At 44.3% G+C, this 20,599-nt stretch overlaps 1 protein-coding gene across 5 annotated transcripts in view; it reads left to right on the forward strand.

The window, feature by feature from the left end:
* The window catches only part of PRR5 (proline rich 5), a 93,875-nt gene extending 74,108 nt beyond the window's left edge, over window positions 1–19,767 (forward strand). For all 5 annotated transcript variants that reach the window (XM_049822594.1, XM_049822596.1, XM_049822598.1 and 2 more), the window contains 2 exons: window positions 15,407–15,545; window positions 18,410–19,767. In XM_049822594.1, coding sequence (XP_049678551.1) covers window positions 15,407–15,545; window positions 18,410–18,960 — 690 coding nt within the window. In that variant the 3' untranslated portion in view covers window positions 18,961–19,767. The remainder of the gene's footprint in view (window positions 1–15,406; window positions 15,546–18,409) is intronic.
* The last annotated feature ends 832 nt before the right edge of the window (window positions 19,768–20,599 follow it).

Consider the following 20,599-nt stretch of genomic DNA (forward strand, 5'->3'; position numbering starts at 1 on the left):
GCCTGATGCAAGAGGTGGGAGGTATTTCTGGTCAGACAAATGGGGACAGAAGGAAACAAGGAAACAAACATACTAGAAGTAATTTTATGACAAATAATACATTGTTGGCCTTAGTGGTCTAGATGTCCTCTAGAGACTAAGGGCAATGTGGTCCTTCTTGTCCTCTTGTTGTAGGTTATGTGTTGGGCTCCAAGAAAAAATACACATCCCTCATTCCTCCTGTATCACTCATGAGCCTTTCTTGTGGTTTCCTTGTTTAGCTGGAGAGAACAAAACCTTGGAAGAAGCAGTGGGGTATTTCCATCGTTTCTCAAAAGACTGAATCACATTAGGACAGACGTTTAGGCAGTATTAAGCTCATGCAGCTCTGCTAAAGCCCCTGTATAGTAGAGGAAGAATTGGGCAGTACTTTTGCCTGAAAATCTCTAGAATATGGTTATATATGTAGCTGTGTTGTTAACATTTAAAACAGAAGCAAGGAGAAGGTTTGCTCCATAGAAGTGGCTGTGTGATACTATGTGAATTAAATTAAAGCACCAGCCAGCATTAAGGGAAGTAGAGACAGTGGGAAAATACTTTTGTTTCAGTAGTAGGGTCATACTGACAACAGGTAGGTCAGGGCGTCTGTTGGTTTCAACCACATAGGTTTCCATTACATGTAGAGCTATCTGTTGCAAGATAGATCTTGCAGGTTGTTGCAAGGATTGCTGAATGCTGCTGAATTTTGCCAGAGCGTGGAGTTGCCAGTGTGCATGTCCCTGGTGGGTGATGGGGACGAAGGAGGGAAGGTCAGCCTTTGAGAGCTACTCCTGCAATTACGTCCCTAATCCGTCTGCTGTTTGCATTTGGGAAGTACACTGCTCAGTGCTCTCTGGCTGTAAACTCGGATTTTGTATGCTTGTGTTTCTTTGTTTCCTTTTACCCTCCACGTGCTGGGTTGCTGAGACGGTGTTTCTGCTCTAGATCCAGTCAGTTACTTTCCAAGTATTTTGAATTGGCAAAGATTTTTTTATTGAAATTAAATTGTTCTGTAGAAAGGTGTTGCTTTCAGCAAAGCTTTTGCTGCAGGCCAGGAGGACTCCCTCAGGGCCAGGCTGCTGGGCACCTGGGCTCCAAAACTTCTGTGTTCTGGGATTGATGGAAGCTCAACCTCCTTGTGCAAGAGAATAACCACAAAGCACTCGCTCAGCAGCGTGCTGCTCAGTTCCCAGTTCTCCCGGTGGTTTGCTCCCTGCCTGCACGAGCAGCAGGCTGTGGGCAAGCAGCTGCCCTGAGTGGCTGGTTGCCTGAGCAGACAGCTGCCCACGGGTGGTGTCTGAACCACGCACCTTCTTAAGCCAGGATAGATAGGTGATCTCGAGGTAATCTGCTTTCTGGCTCAGAGGGATGAGTTGTTGGTGATGAAAATGGTGTTACTACCAGAAATGGCAAAAATTAAAAAAATCCAGAAGGCACGGCTGACATGTCTGCTCAGTCTATTCAAGTGTATTTCAGAAAAGAAGAAAATTTGTGGAGTAGATTCAGTCACCTGTGAATGATGAAGCAGCATGGAGGATGCTGAGGGATGAATGTTCATTAATGATTTAAAAGGGGAGTGTGGCTGTGAAAGGCAGTGTCAGAAATCCTCTACAAGTAGGTAACAGCAGTCAAGTTAATGTTTGCAGCTCTTCAGAAGCATTTCTTGGATGTCTCTTCAAAAGAGCCTGGATGCACTGAGGGAGGGCTCTGCAATCCTTTCTTCTGTTTGAGTACCCACCTGAAAATAAATCTAAGATGGATTTTCTTGTAATAAATGTTAAATGAGAAAACACTCAGAGCCAAGACTAGGTAAAAGACTTGAATGCTCAGAGTTAAAAGTCATCAATTCCCCAGCAAGGTTAGATGAGCTTAATGTGTACAAATCAGCAAGAACTTCAGGAGGGAGCCTAAAAAGAAATGAGAAGCTTTATTCTCTTGGACATTAAACATCACATCTAATTATTTGGTAACTCGCAGGGTGGTCTCTGCATGGGGCTGCACATGCGCTTCCGTGCACGTGTGTGTTTGCCCGTGAGTGTAATGTGGTAGTGCTAAAGCATTTGTAAATGCAGATAAACTAACTCCAGCCCAGATTTATTCCATAAACAGCTCTTCAGAGATGCTCACCTCTGCATAGATTTCATTTGGTGGGTTGTTTCAAAGTCACATTAGCTTATTTGACTGAGATGATTGCAGCTCTCATCTGTGCCCAGGGGAGTCACTTAGCCGGGAATCAGACAACCTCTAGCCCTAAAACTATGAAAGGCAGAAATGCATAAGATTATTTTTATTGGATCTTTATTAGCAAACTGGCTGTTCAGCTTCTGCAGGATCCTAAGCACTGTATTTAAAGCCACAAAGTAACTTCCTAACTTCTAATAACTTCCTATCTTTTGCTTATCTTCAGTCTTCATCTTCTGCTTTGTCTTTTGCAGTCTCATATAAAATGTTTAATAACAGTTTAAAGAAAAATAATACATTGGATTTCTGTGGGTCAGGGAAATACTAGCCTGTTCTTTGTGTTTGATCCTGTCTGGAAAGAAAAATCCTATTGCTATCTTTCTGCAGCTAGGCCATTTGAAAAACCCTCACCAGCTGAACACAAGCTGTGTCTGGGTGTTTTGTCTTCCTTATCTTTTGTCTGTGTCTCAGTGCCACCAATGAAAGGAAGAGAGAGACAGAGCAGCTTCTCACGCTGACATTGACATAACTTGGCACTTGCTGGAGATTAAAGTGAATATGACAAGATCTTTATTTCTGAGGCAGTCACAGGTATCTGAAGTGCTGACTTTTGTCAATATGGCAATGGCAAGCTTCTCTGCCTCTCCCTCCTGTGAATGCTGTTGCTATGAGAAAAGCAAGAGGCAGAGATGAGACAAGACATGATTTAACCCTTAAAATATTCTAGGCTTTACCAGTTTGCCAGTGGCTTAGGATAGAATGGAGAGAGGAAAAAATAACATGAGGCAACACTACCGAGGGCTCATAACGATAGAACCATGAATTGTGGAGCTGCATCTGTCCCAACACGTGCAAAAGGATACCAGTGCCTAGGAATGGACATGTAATGCACAGGGCACAGCCTCCTGTGGTTGTAAACCAGTATAAAATTATTAACCTAACAGGGGTTATTCTGACTTAAAGCAATTGAGAGTTTGATGCAGAAGTCCTAGTTTACACATTTCCGCCCGCCATGAGATATACTGTTTGTGAACACGCATAGCATAGACTTCGAGGTTTACTGAAAATGAGTCCATTATGAATTCCTAGCTGAGCTGAGATAGCCCTCCGAGAGGGGAAACCGCTTTCTTCCAGCCTGTTCCACTCTGTAAAGATGTGGTCTCCATTTCCCCCAGCCCAGGCACATTTTCTCTTTCTGCCTCTGGACTGCTGCAGGGAAACCCCTATGGGGAAGAGGGCACACACAGTTTAAAAGGATCAGGTTCTGCTTAGTCAACACAGGCTTGGACAAAGCAAAATTTAGTCCCTGCTTGAAGCAGTTTTGATCCTGTTTTGAGTCTGTTTCCTAAAGGCTAAAAAATGTCTGAGTTGTCTGCTTGGGATGAAAGTGGCATGAATCATCAGGGAAACCCAGGAGGAAGTACCTGAAATTTTCTATCCTGGCAATCACAGACTAGGAGCAGGAGCAGGAAGATTAAACTCCTAGTCCTTGACCCCTTTCTGCTCCCAGTTAAGTTTGATGCAGGGCATTTCTTTTTATTCAGATGTCTTTTCAAAATGGATCAATTGATCTTGTAGTCCCTCTCAAGTGAGCTCCCAGAGTTTACTCAACATTTTTATGGGACTTGAAGCTCTCAGGTGGAGAGTCCTCCAGAAATGCGAGCCCCATTGAAGCTAGTAGAAGAACATGGGCCAGCAATGTGCCCTTGCTGCAAAGAAGGCTGGTAGTATCCTGGGGCTACATTAGATAAAGTATTGTCAGCAGGTCGAGGGAGGTGATCTTTCCCCTCAGCACTCATGAGGGCACACCTGGAGTGCTGTGTCCAGTTCTGGGCTTCTCTGTACAAGAGAGACACAGACATACTGGAGAGAGTCCAACAAAGGACCATGAAGATGATAAAAGAACAGGAGTGTCTCTCATCTGAGGAAAGGCTGAGAGAGCTGGGACTGTTCAGCGTGGAGAAGAGAAGACTCAGGGGGATCTTATCAGTTGTTATTAATACCTGAAGGGGGAGTGTAAAGAAGATGAAGCCAAGCTCTTCTCGGTGGTGCTCAGTGACAGGACCAGAAGCAATGGGCACAAACTGAAACACAGGAGTGTTCCTCTGAACATAAGGACACACTGTCTTACTCTGAGGGTGACTGAGCAGTGGCACAAGTTGCCCAGAGAGGCGGTGGAGTCTCCCTCCTTGGAGACATCTGGACATGGTCCTGGGCAACTGGCTCTCGGTAGCCCTGCTTGAGCAGCAAGGTTAGACCAGATGACTCCAGAGGTCCCTTCCAACCTTAGCCATTCTGTGAACATCAGGATTTCATCAATGTAGGTGGAAAAATTAATCACTCTCTCCATGTCCTATCTGTTTTCACCCGGTTTTCCACCCTTGCTGGCTTAGGCTGGACCGCCAGCTGATGTCAGTCAGCATAGTTCCACTTAACTGCAATTAACATTCAGAGTTAAGCTGAATAACTGTTGCCAACAGTCTGGTCCTTCTCTGTCAGACAGCAGAAGGGTTCAGCATCGCACTTGCTCACCTCCTAACTAGGAAAGCTGCAACTACACAAGAAAAGCGCTTAGCAAAAGTACCAAAGAAATCCATCCTTTCCCCTGTTCAGAGGACTCAGTAGTTAGGCTTGTTCTTTGGTTCTGGAAACTAGCTATTCTGTCAATTATTGACCATCTTCATCTTGTTGGTTAAATAATTTCTAGCACAGATTGTTTATGCTTAAGGGCTACTGCAAAGTCCCATGCAGCAAGTTTTTACATCACTGTTTGCCAGAAGCACCAATGTATTCAACAAGAAAGCCTGAACTGAGCATGCCCTATTTCCTTTTTTTGCCCACGCACTTCTGCTATCACTGTTAGCAAGAAAATGTTGAATTTAGTTAACTTTTGGTCTGACACTGCACGGCTGATTCTACGCACCATATTACCCTTGGTGTCAAAATTGCAAAGGCTGAGAAGAATCTGTTATCACATCTGATACCTCCATGAGTTTACTCAGGAGCTTGCATTTACCCCATGTGTAAATGCTACTCCCCATGTGAGATGCTACTCCACAAATGTAATTCCATTTGTATAATTCTGGGGGATTTGCTCTGCAGAGCTGACTCCCAGGGACAAGGTGGATAGTTGGGATTGAGGGAGCCCAATATCTCCACCTACTTGGGCTTCCTGATTTTGTGTTGAAGCCTAGCAAGTTACTGTAGCGGGTATAAAAGCAAGATCTTTGAGTTCTTCAGTAGAATGTTGCGCATGTCAACTGAAGGTGGAGTAAATGTGAGCAGGAGACTCTCATGATGATGCTCCTCCATGGTGTGGTAAGAGCAGGCTTTGAACAGCTGTGCACAGGAGGACAGCTTCGGCTGTTTGGGCAATAGTTGCTGCTCCAAGAGCCAGCTGTGGTCTCCTCCAAAGCATGAGGCTGGGTGGTCTTGGTCAATGAAGTGCCACCATGCTGTAGAGAAAACAAAAATTCTGCACACCTGGGGACCACTGCTGAAGCCTCTTCTCAACCAAGTAAAACATAACGTAACTTTGCTGCCATAGGTTTGTGTGTGAGCATTGCAAGATCGGTAAAAATTAGATGATTAGCTATTAGGTGATACTAAGTATGTGCATGTGTCTATTCAAAGGACAATGGAGGGATGCAGACCTCAATCCAGAATGTGACCCATAACATAACTGAGAGCACATGCTATGCCAGCAGTGGTGGACATGGCAACGACTGGTGGCCCAGCTGTCCCCAATTCCTCCTCACAGTGATTTCATGCCTGCCCTGAGACCAGGTTGCTCTGTGTTGCTCAAGTTTGAGAAGGCTAGGTATGATGCAGTGAAAGGTGTCACACGCACCAAAGTGGGATAACAAGTGCCTGTAAGGGCATTGGTTTCCAAATCTCTTACAAGCAAGGCTGCTGCTGTCTCTTTGGCTAAAATAAGAAGCAGATCTTCCCGTTTGTGTGGTCACCAGGGTGTGCACTGCAGTCTGCATGCCCTTATCAATTCTCCACCAGCAGTGTTGCCTGAGTAATGTGTGTTTTCCCTATAGATACTATTCTGTGTTTGCCTTGTGGTATGTCTTGTGACTTTTAATCTCAGCTTTCCCTGGGAGCAGTTGGGCAACTATTATCATCCAGTATTTGTCAGATTATTGCTGCTGCATGTGTGTTTCTCTTAGTCATATTGATCTGACCTGTTGCCAGTTAAAGAAAGAAATGTGGTTTTTAATGCGTATTTCTTTCCTCCAAGGAATCTTCTGCTTTTAAGCAGAAAATAATTACATTTCTTAGCTGTTTTCCTATGTGGTTAAAAGAGGACAGTGCATGAGGCCAGGACCTCACTTTGCATTTGGGCCTGACCCTGTAAACGCTTTCTGGCAGCACGTTTCCTTTCACATAGCACCGGGTCAGGACTGCTTCAGCAGGTAGTAGGTCACAGCTTTTTGTTGGTAGACCAGGCTGAAGGCCAGCCATCAAGGATGCCCCAGCAGAACCAGGCTGAGAACGCCCGAGCAGTCTGAGGTTCAGGGTGTGTTATTTGGCCATGAGCAGAGCCACACACAGCTGTCCCATGGGCAGAGGACTTCGCTCTTCTGGGCCATCAAGTCACCAAGAGTAGTGATTGCTGAAATGACTTCATTAAATAATCCAGAAGTCGGGCTTTTACTCCTTTCTTTCCTGAAGTCCAGAAGTTGGTAACGCAGGATCTAGTTTGCAGCTCTTCCACAGGGGACACCAAGAAGGTAGAGCTGCTCCCATGTCAAGCATCAAGACATGCTGTGCCTCCCTCGGTGCCGTGTCTGCTCCTGGTAGGGTGCTGGGCTTGGGTCCAGAAGCCCTGCTTGCTTTGCCCACCCTGACCTGGGGGAAGACAGATTTTTATTTATGTCTTATTTTGTTCTATTTTATTTTATTGTGTTCTATTTTATTTTTAATTTAAAATCTATCCATCAGTCTGTCAGTTGAAATAGAAGGCAGTCTTCTGCACCGTTACTTACTTACTCATGTGAACATGCTGATCAGCTGAAGCATTAAAGCTAAAGTTGTGCTACATCATTTAATCAATGACCAGTATATACGTCAGCACATCTACAGTTGCAGGTGGGCATGAAGTAGTTTCCACCGTCACATCCAATTGTTAGGGTACACTTAGACACTGGAGATATCTTTTAATATGTACTTTATTAGGTAAGCAATCCTGTAATACTCTGTGCTAAAGAGGGAAGTGAAAAGCAACTGAGTGATACCACCGTTTCTAGGTGTTACTAGTGGTGGGTGCTATTATTGAGAACTGGAAACTGTAGAGGACCTATGACCTTTTATAAGTACTCAGCAAAACATTAAGTTACTGCTGGTCAGTTATAAGCAGTTTGGTGTTTAATAGTGGTTTATGATTATTTTCAGACACAGATGAATGAGGAGTTACCTGGGGCAACTTGCAGTTGTCCGGCCAGAACTGAAGCAGCCTGCAGCAAAGATGAATACAGGGAGGCTCATGCAGCAGAGGAGCTCAGCAGATGACAGGGGGCTTGGCCAGGGTCTGAAAGAGGAATGCGGGATGGATGTGGGGTATTTTGAAACAGCAGATGTCAAGGGGGTGAAGCAAAGGGTTAAAACAAAAGGAGTCAGGCATGAGAGAGTCATGGCCACGTGGAGATCCAGCTAAGACACCGAAGTGGAATAACATGAGCCAAGTGTCAATGAAAAGCAGCCAGGTAGCAAAAAGAACAGCCAGCAGCTAGGTTTATTTCTAGCCTCTTGGCATGCATGAGACATCCCCTTGAGGTGTGCCTGATAGCCAGAGGACGTGACAGCTTTAGCTGTAGCTCTTTTGTTTCCAACTGCTGTGATTTATGTATTCAGTTCTCTGGTCTGGTGCCTCGCCTGCCATTAAGAAGGCGATGCATTGCAGGATTTTTAGGGTAGATCATTTTTCAGTCAATGTAAGCCACCAGTTCCCAAGATTTCAAGGCAGTTGGATGAAGTGGTGAATATACCATTCTTCTGCTGGTGGCTGCTCTGCCCACCAGAAGTACTTGAGAAGAAAATTTCATCTTTGTTCTACTTAGTGCTGTGCTAGCAAGCACTTGTGAGCAGGCTGTAGTTCACAGAGTGATGGGGCAGAAACTGATGCAGCCTGCTCGGTGGCGCAGGAGCCTGCTCCTAGGGCTGTATTTCATTATTGGACTCCATGGGCAGGTTATTAAAAGTGGGGCTTTGCCACCAGTTTTTGCCACTGAAACAGTGAGGACCTCTTTGCTCCCAACTACAGGTAAAAAGGAGGCATGCAGCTTCACATTCAGTTTTTGTGGTGAGAAGCAAGGGACATAAGCAGCAAATGATACACAAAAGCAAGTCCCTTTCTGCCACTTGACTGGGTTTCGTGAGCCAGGTCTTTTCCGTAAGATGTCCTACATCTGCTCACAGGACCATGGGAAGCCTAAAACTGCATCCTAATTTAGCCAGGCTGTCTAATGAGACATACTGGGCCATCAGCAGACTAAATAAATAGTTTTTCATGGCTGTGACTGTTTTCGGGGATTGCTTCATGTCTGGGTTTCTTACCAGAGCCTGAGGAAGTGAAATAGCCAAGACCAGGTGAAAAGTGGTGGAAGGCACATGATTAATTTCTGGGCTTCTTTGCAACTCACAGCCTGAACGCCTCCTCGATGGGCTGGGCTTGGTGCAGCCAGGTTTATGGTCATTTCAGAGCATTGTTTGGAAGTGCTGATACCATCTGGGGGGTTTTAGGTGTCTTTTTTTTACCAAAAATTAAAGGATTTCACTTACGGTGATGAATAAAAAGACAGAGCTGGAGCATCAGGGAGTATGCAGCAATGACCTCCTAGTTGCACAGGGACAGAGGCTGCAGGCAGGCTTGCATCTTACACCGAGTTGGATTGATGGCACATCCACCCGCCTGTGTGCCACTATCACTGCTCACTGCTTATGAAGAGAAGACCAGGGTGTTAAAAATTAATATAATAGTGTATAGAAATAAAGAGTTGTGATTGTGGTTATTTCATTGCCATGGTAAAATAAAGCAAGGACATTTGATACTTTTTTTTTCCTAAGAAAAGCTGTGGCAAATGTTACCAAAATAGAGTTTAGGTTTTGGGTAGCTTTGCAAGTCATGTAGCCTGTGCTTAGATAGAATGTTGATCATGGCTTAATAGTATTTTTTGTTAAAATATATGTATGTTCATTAAAAAATCTTCAAAGCAATCCCTTTTTGTTGTACAGCATGCAAAAGGTTAAAGTAATAAACCTTAGCCTCAGGCAGGTTTTAAGGTTGCGTTTGAGGAGGACTCTTCAAGTCCTTAAATGCCTGCCTGGAGTGGCCTCCACTTTAGGACCTCTTTGAGGCTTAGAGGCGTCCAATATTTTGAAAAAGGAGGCTGTGGCCTTACACAGGGTTACAAACCCCCCAGCTATTCTTCTGAATGTATCTGTTTATTCGCAGTGCCAAAAGACAAATTTATTCTTTCCTCTGTGCTTTCCTAAGAAGCCCTTGTGCCCTTTAAAAACTCAGGAGGAGTTTGTGGTTAGCTTACAGAATTAACAGGGATGGAAACCTGAGCAGTTCGGTGTGTCCATTCTTACTGGAATGACTTATGGTTTTGACTCATGGGGTTTTGTTCTCAAACACAAGGAATGTTTTGTTCCAGCAACATACTCAAGTGCAGCAACGAGGAGCATGCATGCAGCCAGTGCCACAGTTCAGCAGATGGGGCAGTAACTTCATAAAGGAGCTACTGCAATAACCTGTAGTCTTTAGGGTATATGGCCCTTCTGGGAGTGCTTACAGATTTACATATCAAAACCAGTAGTGCATCGGGTCATTATAATGCTTTTAAACTATGATATACAATTCTTTGTTTCTAAATGATTTAATTACAGGTTAATGAAGTAAGGGACTTGGATACTGTGTTACACGTAGAAATACATGTCTCTGTTCTTGATGCTGACCGTAGACCTTTTCCATTTGCAATGGTATTCACATATTCGGGACTCAAATCCCCATTATCCATGCTTTGAAAGTAAGGCAGACTCTTGCAATAATATTACATTATAATCCTTCCAAAGATAATGAGGTGATTTTTGTTGCATTTGAAAACAGCGCGACCAAGATGAGGATTCCATCTAGCAGCTACACTGTTCCAGAAGTACTAAGATACTTGCAGCTATATGATATTGAGCTATTTGGGCCCTCAATTGAGAAATAAATAGGTCAGGCAAGGCCTTTGAAAGGAATTTAATAGATACATCTCACACTTGCAGAGAAGCATGAAACTCTACTGCTAAAATGAAATTGGGTTCATGAAAGGTCACGGTTATCTTTTAAAGAAAGTTTTTGCATGTCTGCAGAGCAAATATTGCATTAAAGATAAGGGTAGAGCCTCTGTTTTACTGATAATGCTCCAAGTTTTCATTTTTTCCTCCAAATTATGATATAGCTTCCTGCAAGCTAAGCAGCCAGCCTGCTGGATGTGACTTGTTTTATTGCTATATAGTGATATACCAAACTAGAAAGGCATCAAGCAGTAAATACAAGAAGAACCATGAGCTGCCAAAATAACGGGAAAATACTTTTTTTTATTATTTTATTGGTGACTTTTAAGACCTGCCATCAGGTTTTCAGAAAGTACTGTAACACGGATAATAATCCCAAATTGGCTTTACTCTAAAGCTAGTTTTGCCTCTATAAGCACAATCACGTACAAATTTGAGAAAGAGTCTAAAAAGGACTTCATATACCTTAAAGTATATAGAGATATCCATGTAGATAGATGCATAGATGTCTATACATCTGTCTATCTATCTATATTTACATACAGATGTACAAAGCATTTATAACCATACTTCGCTCTATGCTAAACTTCCACCAGAAGTGCCTTCCCACTGAATTTGGTGTCACACAAACAAGTGGTTTCACATGTGGCACAACAGATGGGGTAGAAACCTCTCATGGAGAGAAGAGTTTAAAAGCACCCTTGGGGCTTGCAGCTAAAGCAAAACAGAAGCTTCCCCTCACCTGCTAAAGCTGATCTGCTTTAGGAGGTGTCCATCCTTCCCCTTGAAGTTCCTTGCCTCCCCCAGCCCCACACAGTGCCGAATTACAGTACCCTCTGAAGTGAGGTTTGCACGCTGCTGTTGGTAACAGGAATCGGCAGGTCAGTCGCTGTTCAGAGTCCTTTTCTAACCCAGCTCTGCCTGATACTAATATCGGTGAGGCAGTAAGAGCTGGGACTCTGCAGCCCCCCCCAGCCCCGCTCCCGGCTGGCTCAGAGGTGCCAGTGCCGCAGCAATCCCCCCTCTGGCTGCCCTGTGGCTGCACCAAGCACAGCACCAGCCACGACTGGGGTTCACGAAAGAAGTGAAATTGGGAGAACTGCGGAATTGGAAAGCCCCACTTTCGCAGTAGGGTTGTGGGGCACCCCTGCCCCTGTTACTACCTTTAGTATATCTCAGCTGACCTTTTGCGGGCTGATGTATGAACCTGTAGCTGCCTTCTTCATGGGCCGTGATCTTAAAAGCTCATGAAGAGAAGCAGGGGCTGCCTTACACCCTGTGACCAAACCTTTGACAGCCTATAGCCCAGACCATGTGGTTGGGACACTTCCCAGCCGGTGTCATGTCGACACAGCTGCAGTGAGGACGAGCTGGCTCTGGGTCAGGGGACATTCGGCTTCATGAGCGGCACGTGGTGACTGCCGCATGGTGCTGCCCTGCCCCTAGGCAGGGGCTGTGTGGCCAGGCGGAGGTGGCCACAGCTTGCTCTGAGCCTGCAGACACTCTTCTGGGCCGCTCCAGCTGGGGTAATTCGTAAATGAGTGATGGTGTCGTTCAAGTGATACGGAAAGTTTAGGTTTGGAAAGCTGAGACAGTCCTTGCTGGATATTGGGAGGTATTTGTATTTGGTTAAATAGAGGCCCGGAGGATGTTTGTCATTGAATTACATAACAGAAGGAAATGCAGGAAAAACACTCTTTTACAAGTTCAGGACGTGGTCTGCAGCCTGCTACGCTCCTGCTCTCACAGAAGCTCCACGCCGAGAAAATGGTTAAGGGACCTGCCCCATCGGGCGCCTGCAGGAAGGCCCGGAACAATGGCCAATGCGGGAAGGATGTCGCAGGTGGATACGGCACGTTCGTGCCAAGGTGCAGAGCAGAAGACAAGTCGCCACAGCTCCAGCGGACACCAGATGTTTTGTGACTTTTCAGTATGTTCTGAAAAGCATCCTGTGGACGATCGCAGAGCTGAGGAATAAGACTAATGGCGGTCTGTGATAATACTGGGTGGTTTTACACTGTAAAGGTAAAACCTTTACAAAAACTGTGTGTGTTTGCACAGCTGCTCCCCAGCCCCGTGATGGAGGGATGTTGCAGCAGCTTGGAGCTTGGGGGTCAAGTCTCCATCCTCTTAGTTCACCCTAGGAGCCTACCCGAACTCAACAGAGCTACTGGAATCCTCCTTGTATCCCTGCCAGAGCAGCAGTCAATGCAGAATACAGCTCAGGCTTTTGAGGTGTTCATCAGGGAAGAAGGAGTATATAACAGAGCAGACAATTCACAACCAAGAGGGAAACCAAAAGAACTTTTCAGGCATGTAAGACCGATAGGAAATCAGATGGCGTTAAGATGCCACTGGGCAAAGACACTTTTGTCACTTGTACAGTGTTGCAGTTCTGCTAGTGGTAAGAGCTATTTTGTGGGCAGCATGGTACTAGTGAATTACCCGGTTTCATTCTCCACAGTTGATATTTAGCTACTTTCTTTCACAAGTATCAAAAACACTTAAAGGGCAGAAAAGTAAATAAAGCCTTACCACAAAGTCTGGGCACGAGCAACGCTAAATATCACTGGCTTTTGCCACTAGTATTATATATCATGTTGTTGTGGTTTAACCCCAGCCAGCAACTAAGCACCATGCAGCCACTCACTCACTCCTCGCCGCCGCAATGGGATGGGGGAGAGAACCAGAAGGAAAAAGGTAAAACTCATGGGTTAGGATAAGAACAGTTTAATAGAACAGAAAGGAAGAAACTAATAATGATAATAATAATGAAATGACAATAATAATAAAAGGATTGGAATATACAAAACAAGTGATGAACAATGCAATTGCTCACCACTCGCCGACTGATGCCCAGTTAGTTCCCAAGCAGTGATCGCCCCAGGCCAACTCCCCCCAGTTTATATACTGGGCATGACGTCCCATGGTATGGAATACCCCTTTGGCCTGTTTGGGTCAGCTGCCCTGGCTGTGCCCCCTCCCAACTCCTTGTGCCCCTCCAGCCTTCTTGCTGGCTGGGCATGAGAAGCTGAAAAATCCTTCCCTTAGTATAAACACTACTTAGTAGCAACTGAAAACATCAGTGTGTTACCAACATTCTTCTCATATGAAATCCAAAACATAACACTGTACCAGCTACTAGAAAGAAAATTAACTGTATCCCAGCCGAAACCAGGACACATGTTTAGGAGACCAGTTCCGGAGGTAATTGGTGTGGGAGCCTGGAGCGGATGGCCTAACGCACTGGCCTTTGTGGGTGGGTTATGAGCTCAATATGATCATGAATATGTAGTAAGGTAGCAGGCATGTTGCCCTTCTGAGGGCTGAAAAGTTCTTGGCTAAATCCCAGCAAGACAGGGTGGGGAACCCTGGAGCAGATCTCAACATGATAAAAATTGAGACCCTTCCTCTTGTAATTTGGAACGTTTTCTCTGATACAGTCCAACAATGACTTGGAAATAATACATGCACCTTCACTAAGTCTTCTAAATTATTCCTGTGTTATTTTTTGTCTAGTATAAATTGGTTGAATAGCCATGGGCTTATTCTGCTGTTACTTTGGTGTTTGCAAGCTTTCAGATTCACTGCATATGCCCTTGTGTTCATGTTTGTATTTGTGACTCTCTCAAAGTTTTACAGGACAGAGAACATCTCCGAAGATGTTATTCATTATTTAAAACCTGCTGAACCGTAATGCAAATTCTGTCCCTTCCCTGTTGGCCATTATTTATTTTCCATTCATAAACTTTTATCAAGTAATGCCAGGCAGCAGCCAAGAGGTGAAGTAAGCCATTCACAAACACATTGCAGGCTCATAGTCACCCGTAGACACTGGCTGGTGAATCATACTGAGCAGTGAGTACATCCTGAACATCAGGATCCTTTCACATGCTGAAGGAAGTGTTGCAATTTTACTCATCTGATCTGCATACTGCTCTCTGGAGGCTTTCATCCCAACATGTTTCTTTTTACAATAATTCAGGGACATATTACAAAGTCTGGAATTCTGCTAAATTCAAGCAACCTTCTTGCTGAGCATGACATTTAGATTCTTAATTTTGCAACAAAATACGTCAAACATATGGCTACGTAGCAACACACTAAGATGTGAATTTACTTTGGGTTCAGAACCTTACACATGAGTATGCAGGGCTCTGCTCAGACGACGCAGGAGTGTGCATGCTGCAGCTGTAAGTGGAAGGGACACTACAGCTCCACGGAGTTTTCCTGTCACCTCTGCAGCCTTATAAGCCCATTTGTGGGTGGAAATGCAGAGTTAACAGCTAAGGGCAAAAGGCTTTACTTATGGGTGAATCTTACCATGCTAGTTATGACTTTTGCCTGGATAATGGCAAGTGCCAGGGAGGGCGTGAGGAAAGAGATGCAAACCTCTTCACTGTAAACATTTCTTATTGAAAATATCGTGGAAGAAATACTTCTGGGAGTCTCAGTTTCACCTTTTTCTTAACCCTGTTGGTATTGCTTAGATGGCAGCGACACCCTGTGGTACCAGCCGCTGGTGCAGCACTCGGCAGTAGTTCGTTCAGAAGTCAGTGTAAGATTGCAATAACAAAAAGTCCAGGGATGTTTTTAATTCATTGTCACAGACCACAGCTTCCATCTTCCCTGAGTGCCTTTGCCCTAAGCAGGATGTACCCTTCTGGATTTAAATGTCCTGGGAGTAGCTACTGCCTCTTTCTGAGCATTTGTGCAGTGCCTGCATGGTGACTCTGTCTGGTTCAACTCACCTCTTGTCTTTACAGTAAGAGGGATCAGCGGTAGTAACAAACCAGTATTGCATCATGGTGCATCTTTGCTATATAAGTTAGTGCTGCCTCTCTCTTTGCCCCAGTGAGGAAGGAAAGCTTGTGGTTGGAGAGGACAGTGCTCATCTTGGGTATTTTCTCTCTTTCAGGGGGTTCACGAGTCGAAAGGTGTGACTGAAGATTATTTGAAACTGGAATCATTGATCCAGAAAGTCGTTTCTCCTTACTTGGGCACATACGGACTGTATTCGAGTGACGGACCCTTCACGCACTCTTCCTGTATCTTGGGTAAGAATAACAGAGGCTCAATTTGACACAGCACAGAGGGCTTCACCAAAACCTTGCTCTACACAGGGTCAGGGCACACATGAGAGGAGACTGCCAGTACTAACGCAGTGTGGTCAGGCTCCTTTTCTAAGGCCATGCTCTTTGCAGTGTGCAAAGTCACAGTGAAACTTGCCAGTGGCAGAAGGTGAAATCAGATCTTCATAACAGCGCTCAATGGGTCTGTGAATCCATTGTGCTTAGCCTTTCCAATCTACCTTTTAATGAGAGCGCTTTAACACAGGGTGCTTTATGGACAGTGAGAGGAAGAAGCAAGAAGCCATTTCTAGAGTGCTGAATAGTGTCTGTTTATTAGTGCACAAAGATCATACAAGGCTGTTTAAAGCAGGGAAGAGAGTAGGAATTTGTCTTAGAGAAGACTAATGGATAAGCCTTCAAACCTATGAAAGCTTTCTGCAGAGTGGAAGATAATAAACTGTTCTCCATCCCAGTGGAGACAAGAAAAATAAAGTGGACCACACATAGCAGGGGAAATTCAGATTACATGGAAGGAAAAGTCTCTGATGTCACATAAACCGCATCTAGAGGCTGTTGAATCTTCACTGCTAGAGGCACTACATACATGTCACATACATAGGCATCCATAAGGAGTAAGGTGGGTAAACATGGTCCCGCCTGTTGACAGAGGCTGAGTGACCTTCTTGAGTGCCTTCCAGCTTATTTTCAACGATTCTTTGAGCTCTGAAGCATTCAGTGACCTCTGTGAAGGCAAGCTTTGGCCAAGATGAAGGTTTTTTGAATATCCCATGTAGTAATTCAATCTGTTGAAAATGCAAGGGGGATACTTCCAGTGTAAATCAAAAAGGAAATGTGGTAGTACCTGAGTATTTTAATGTAAATACTGTGATGGCCTGCTTGAATACAGAAAACAGAGGGGAAAAGAAGTTCAATTGTGTGTTTTCTATGCAGTCAATTTAATCTGTTTGCTTGTCAGAAATGATCAATAAGGTGGTTGATTTTCCCTTGAAGCTGAATGGAAAAAATGGTTGTATTGCAGTAGGAGTTTAAGAAACAAATCAGTTTTACGTGAATAAATAGAGGCCAGTTATTTATGGAAAATGGTTCAGGATTACTACTTTGTATTCATTGCTTGCCATTAAAAGGCCACAAGCATTTAAACGGAGCCCCAAATTGATGTTTTCTGAATACAGGCTTTTGTATGTCAGGACAGAAAAAATGCACCCAAAGATAATAAAACTCCAGTGAAATGGATTGTTAAAAAATAAATGTTGTATTACATGACTGCAGAAGATAGGAAGGTTTTGGTGGACTGGGCACTTCCCCTTGCTGTGGTCTGGGGTGCAGATCTGTAGCAGTACCCCTGAACAGGTCTTACTATAGTCAATGAACCTGGATCCAAGGGAGTTGAGTGCCTAAGTCTCTGCTGCTTTTAAAGTAATGCATCTAGTTCTGTCCAATTATTTTGGTAGCGTGATTTAAAGCTGTGACAAATTGTCCTTGGGACTGGTGAGGCCACTGACCTCTTTTCTTCCCTGTCTGGCCAGCACACCCAGCCTTCCCTTCTAGCCAAGCCTTGGTGTGACCAAAAAGCCAGAGTTCCTGTGGCAGGGCAGCCCCAGGGAACCTTTTCTATTTGCCAGGTCAAACTCCTAACAAAGCAAAAATCCAAAGGTGAACTTGGCTTAGTTAATTTCACTGCTGAGGCAGACACAACTGCAAAATACAGTCTTAAGTACAGAAACTGTGGGTTTTTAGTAGTACAGCATATGATTGGAATTTGCGTCCAGGTGAGCAGATACTTATACATAAGTAAAATTTTAGAAGAGACTAGCATTTGTAAAGGAAATTGTGTGGTTTGCAGGGGAACATATACCAGCATACTGATTTAAAGCAGACAATTTATATGCAGTGGCTGTGGTTGACTTGCAGAGTGTAACTTGATTGTCCAGCCACGCGCCTTTTGTGGGGATGGCAGTGAGAGTAGCAGGAAGAAAGCTTCGAAAGTGAGACCTATTATTCACATCACTTTTTGGTTTTAGCACAAGTAAGTCTGAGCACTGAGGTCCGCGAAAAGTTTGTGTAATGATTGTTTTGATCTAGCTGCCAGAGAGCACTCCAGCCCAAAACCACTGGTGGAGGATCTCTGTGCTGACTTGCTGCCACCTGCTGCTCATTCTTTGGAAAGAGCACACTTGGTTAACAGCAGCATTCATACCATCACTGCTGGATTGAGTGCAGGTTTGTTCCCCAAAAAAGTTGCTGTGGGCACTGCCCTCCAGTTAACGTTTCCAAACGCTCTTGGTGCTCTCTCCTTATGTGGTCTCTGACTGATGCTCTGAATCTGAGTTTTTCCAGAATTATTAGTAAGACTGCCTGTCTTAATCCTTGTGCCCCAAATTTGAAGAGACCTGATTTTCCCAGGGTGGGTGGAAAAGTTAAATTTCAACTACTAGAAATTAGTGATGACCTTTATAGCCTGAACAAGAACAGAATTGCAGTTTCTGTTCTTGTCTAAAGAAAGTATTTGCAATTGTTTATTCAGGTCTCCCACAATATTTAGTGTTTTACTCCAGCTGCTGAAGTTGTATGAATATAAGGGAATCTCAGCTATTATTTGTAAAGATAGGTTTGGAGTCTTCAATGTACTAAAGAAATATAGGAAATCTGAAGCCTATGGATCTACAAAACTATCAAATGTATTCTTTTATAAAAGTTTGTGTCATTCAAGAAAAGCTCATGAATTTGAGCTTTTCAAAAGCCTTGACTTTTCTTTTGAACACTCATAATTATTAGTACCATGAAAATAGGAGACTTTGTGGATATTATATATCTTTCTCTATTTACAGAGAAGCGGTTCTTCAGGCGCTCAAAATCAGGTGACATCCTCGCCAAGAACCCCGTTGTGCGATCGAAAAGCTACAACAACCCACTGCTGACACCAGTGGCCGAGTATGAAACCGAGGGCATGGCTGCCAATGGAACAGGCATCCGAAGGCACTCTGTTTCGGAAATGACCTCCTGCCTGGAGCTCCAGGGGTACTCCAACCTCACTACCATCATGGACAACGGTTCTAAGAGCTCCATGACGGCCACGAAAAGCTCGCTGTCAGGAGACCAGGAGAGGCCCAGCACCGGGTCAGTGCAATGCTCTAGCAAACTCAGCACAGTTGAGCAACAGAAGGGACTCTTCCACTCAATAGATGACCCGCATAGGTCTTTTGAGCTGGACAGGGACCCTTCCTTGATTCCAGTTCCTTCTTCCAGCCCTGAGAACATAGTGGATCAGATTCTGGAGTCGATCGACTCTGATTCTGAAGGCATTTTTATTGATTTTGGCCGAGGCTGTTCCAATTCATCAGCGTACAATGTGGACGTGAACAGACAGAGCATCATGTGAAGGACACTGGGAGACAAACCTTGGGGTTTAATATATATGAAAGTTACACATTGAGTCGGACTATGAGCAAGCTATATGTGTCTAGGGCAGAACCTCTGTTGTAGGTCATCACAGCTGTACTAAAGTACACAAACACAAGTTTACAGCAGGCAGGAATCTGCTGTGAGGGGGAAGAAACTCCAACCGCTTCTCCTTGTCCCTGTCACTCTGCAGTTGGATTTCCTATTGTCTTTATAAACTTAGGGGTTCACAAGCTGACAAGTGTCTGGTAAAATGCTATTGGTGCAGCTGGCAGTGTTTGTTCAGTAAAACAGCCTAGCAAATGGCCGTGTTCACTTTTAATTTTCTCAAGAGATTTCCTGTAGACAGCAGGTTGTTCTCTGAACCGTAACACCTCAGCCAGAATAAAAACATATCCTTTTAAAAAAAACAAAAAAACCCAGAGGCTGTGGGCCTTCATGCCGCAGAATACAGTGATAAAGAAGTCTCTTTTAATCTTTTTCTTGTACATCTTGTATGCACTACTTTGCCTAATGGTGAGTTAAGAGTTCTTGAAGAAAGGCAAATAAACAGAAATGTGCTACCTGATGTCATGCGATGCCTCATGTCTCATGTTCTGTTTCACAGCCAATACCTTGTGTCTGTGAGAGAGTTGTCTTGAAACTGGCTTTTAAGGCCATGTTTATTTGCTCTGAACGTGGCAATTCCAAGAAATCTGTGTACTGTTGACTCCTGGAGCATCTGTTGTATGGAGACATTCCAGCAGAATTCAACTTGTTTCCTAAATAAATAAAAATATGGCCTCTTGGTGGAAATCCTCATGATATATTTATATTCTTAAGGAAACACAATAATGCATATACTGTCAATTATGTGTTGATACCTGGGGAGTGTGAACCTTGCAGCTTGTCTCATTCTGAGCACTCCTGGCTCTTTGATTCTCCCTTGCAGTAACATGGTGGTAAGAGCTGTGTGAGTGGTTTTACAGAGGATTGATGGACACGATACTAAGGTGAAGTAGAAGTCCTGATGTGTGATAGATTTTTGAGCAGATGGTTTTACAGTGAAGAAAGAGCTACTTCAGCTCACTACATTCTAGGCCTGTCCGCTGGAGGAGTCAGTTGGTAACTCCTGAGGTGCTCAGCAGAGATTCGTCGTCAGTTTGGTCTGGCAGCACCCAGTGCTTAGCTCAGATGCTCAAGGACTCTACGGCTTCACTCTGCACTTGCACTGCTGACCCCAACATTCGCCAAACTCTTCCCCAGGCTTTGATTATGTTTCTAGGCTCCAGGCCCCACTTCTGATACTTTGGCCTCACTACTTGATCTTTTGGAAAGTGTTAGCTCAATCTTTTGCTACCGTCCTGCTTCACTGATGGAGATTTCAGCTTCTGGATAGATGTGCAGGCTCCCCATAACACAGAGATTTGAGAACCTCAGAAGCCAGCTGAGGAAGGAGCCCCATAAATGAGGCGGGGGTTTGGTGTCTGGTTCGCTGCTTTGTGTTTGGCATGTTCAGCTGTGCAGCCTCCCCTAGAGGTAGGCACTTATGTTAGGTCATACTTTAATGTTCCTTTTACACAGAGATAAAAAATTGCTTCAGTGTCCCAACAGCCTCAAAGCTAACGGCCAGGGAACAC

Source organism: Accipiter gentilis, chromosome 18 (assembly GCF_929443795.1).
Source record: "Accipiter gentilis chromosome 18, bAccGen1.1, whole genome shotgun sequence".
NCBI lineage: Eukaryota > Metazoa > Chordata > Aves > Accipitriformes > Accipitridae > Astur > Astur gentilis.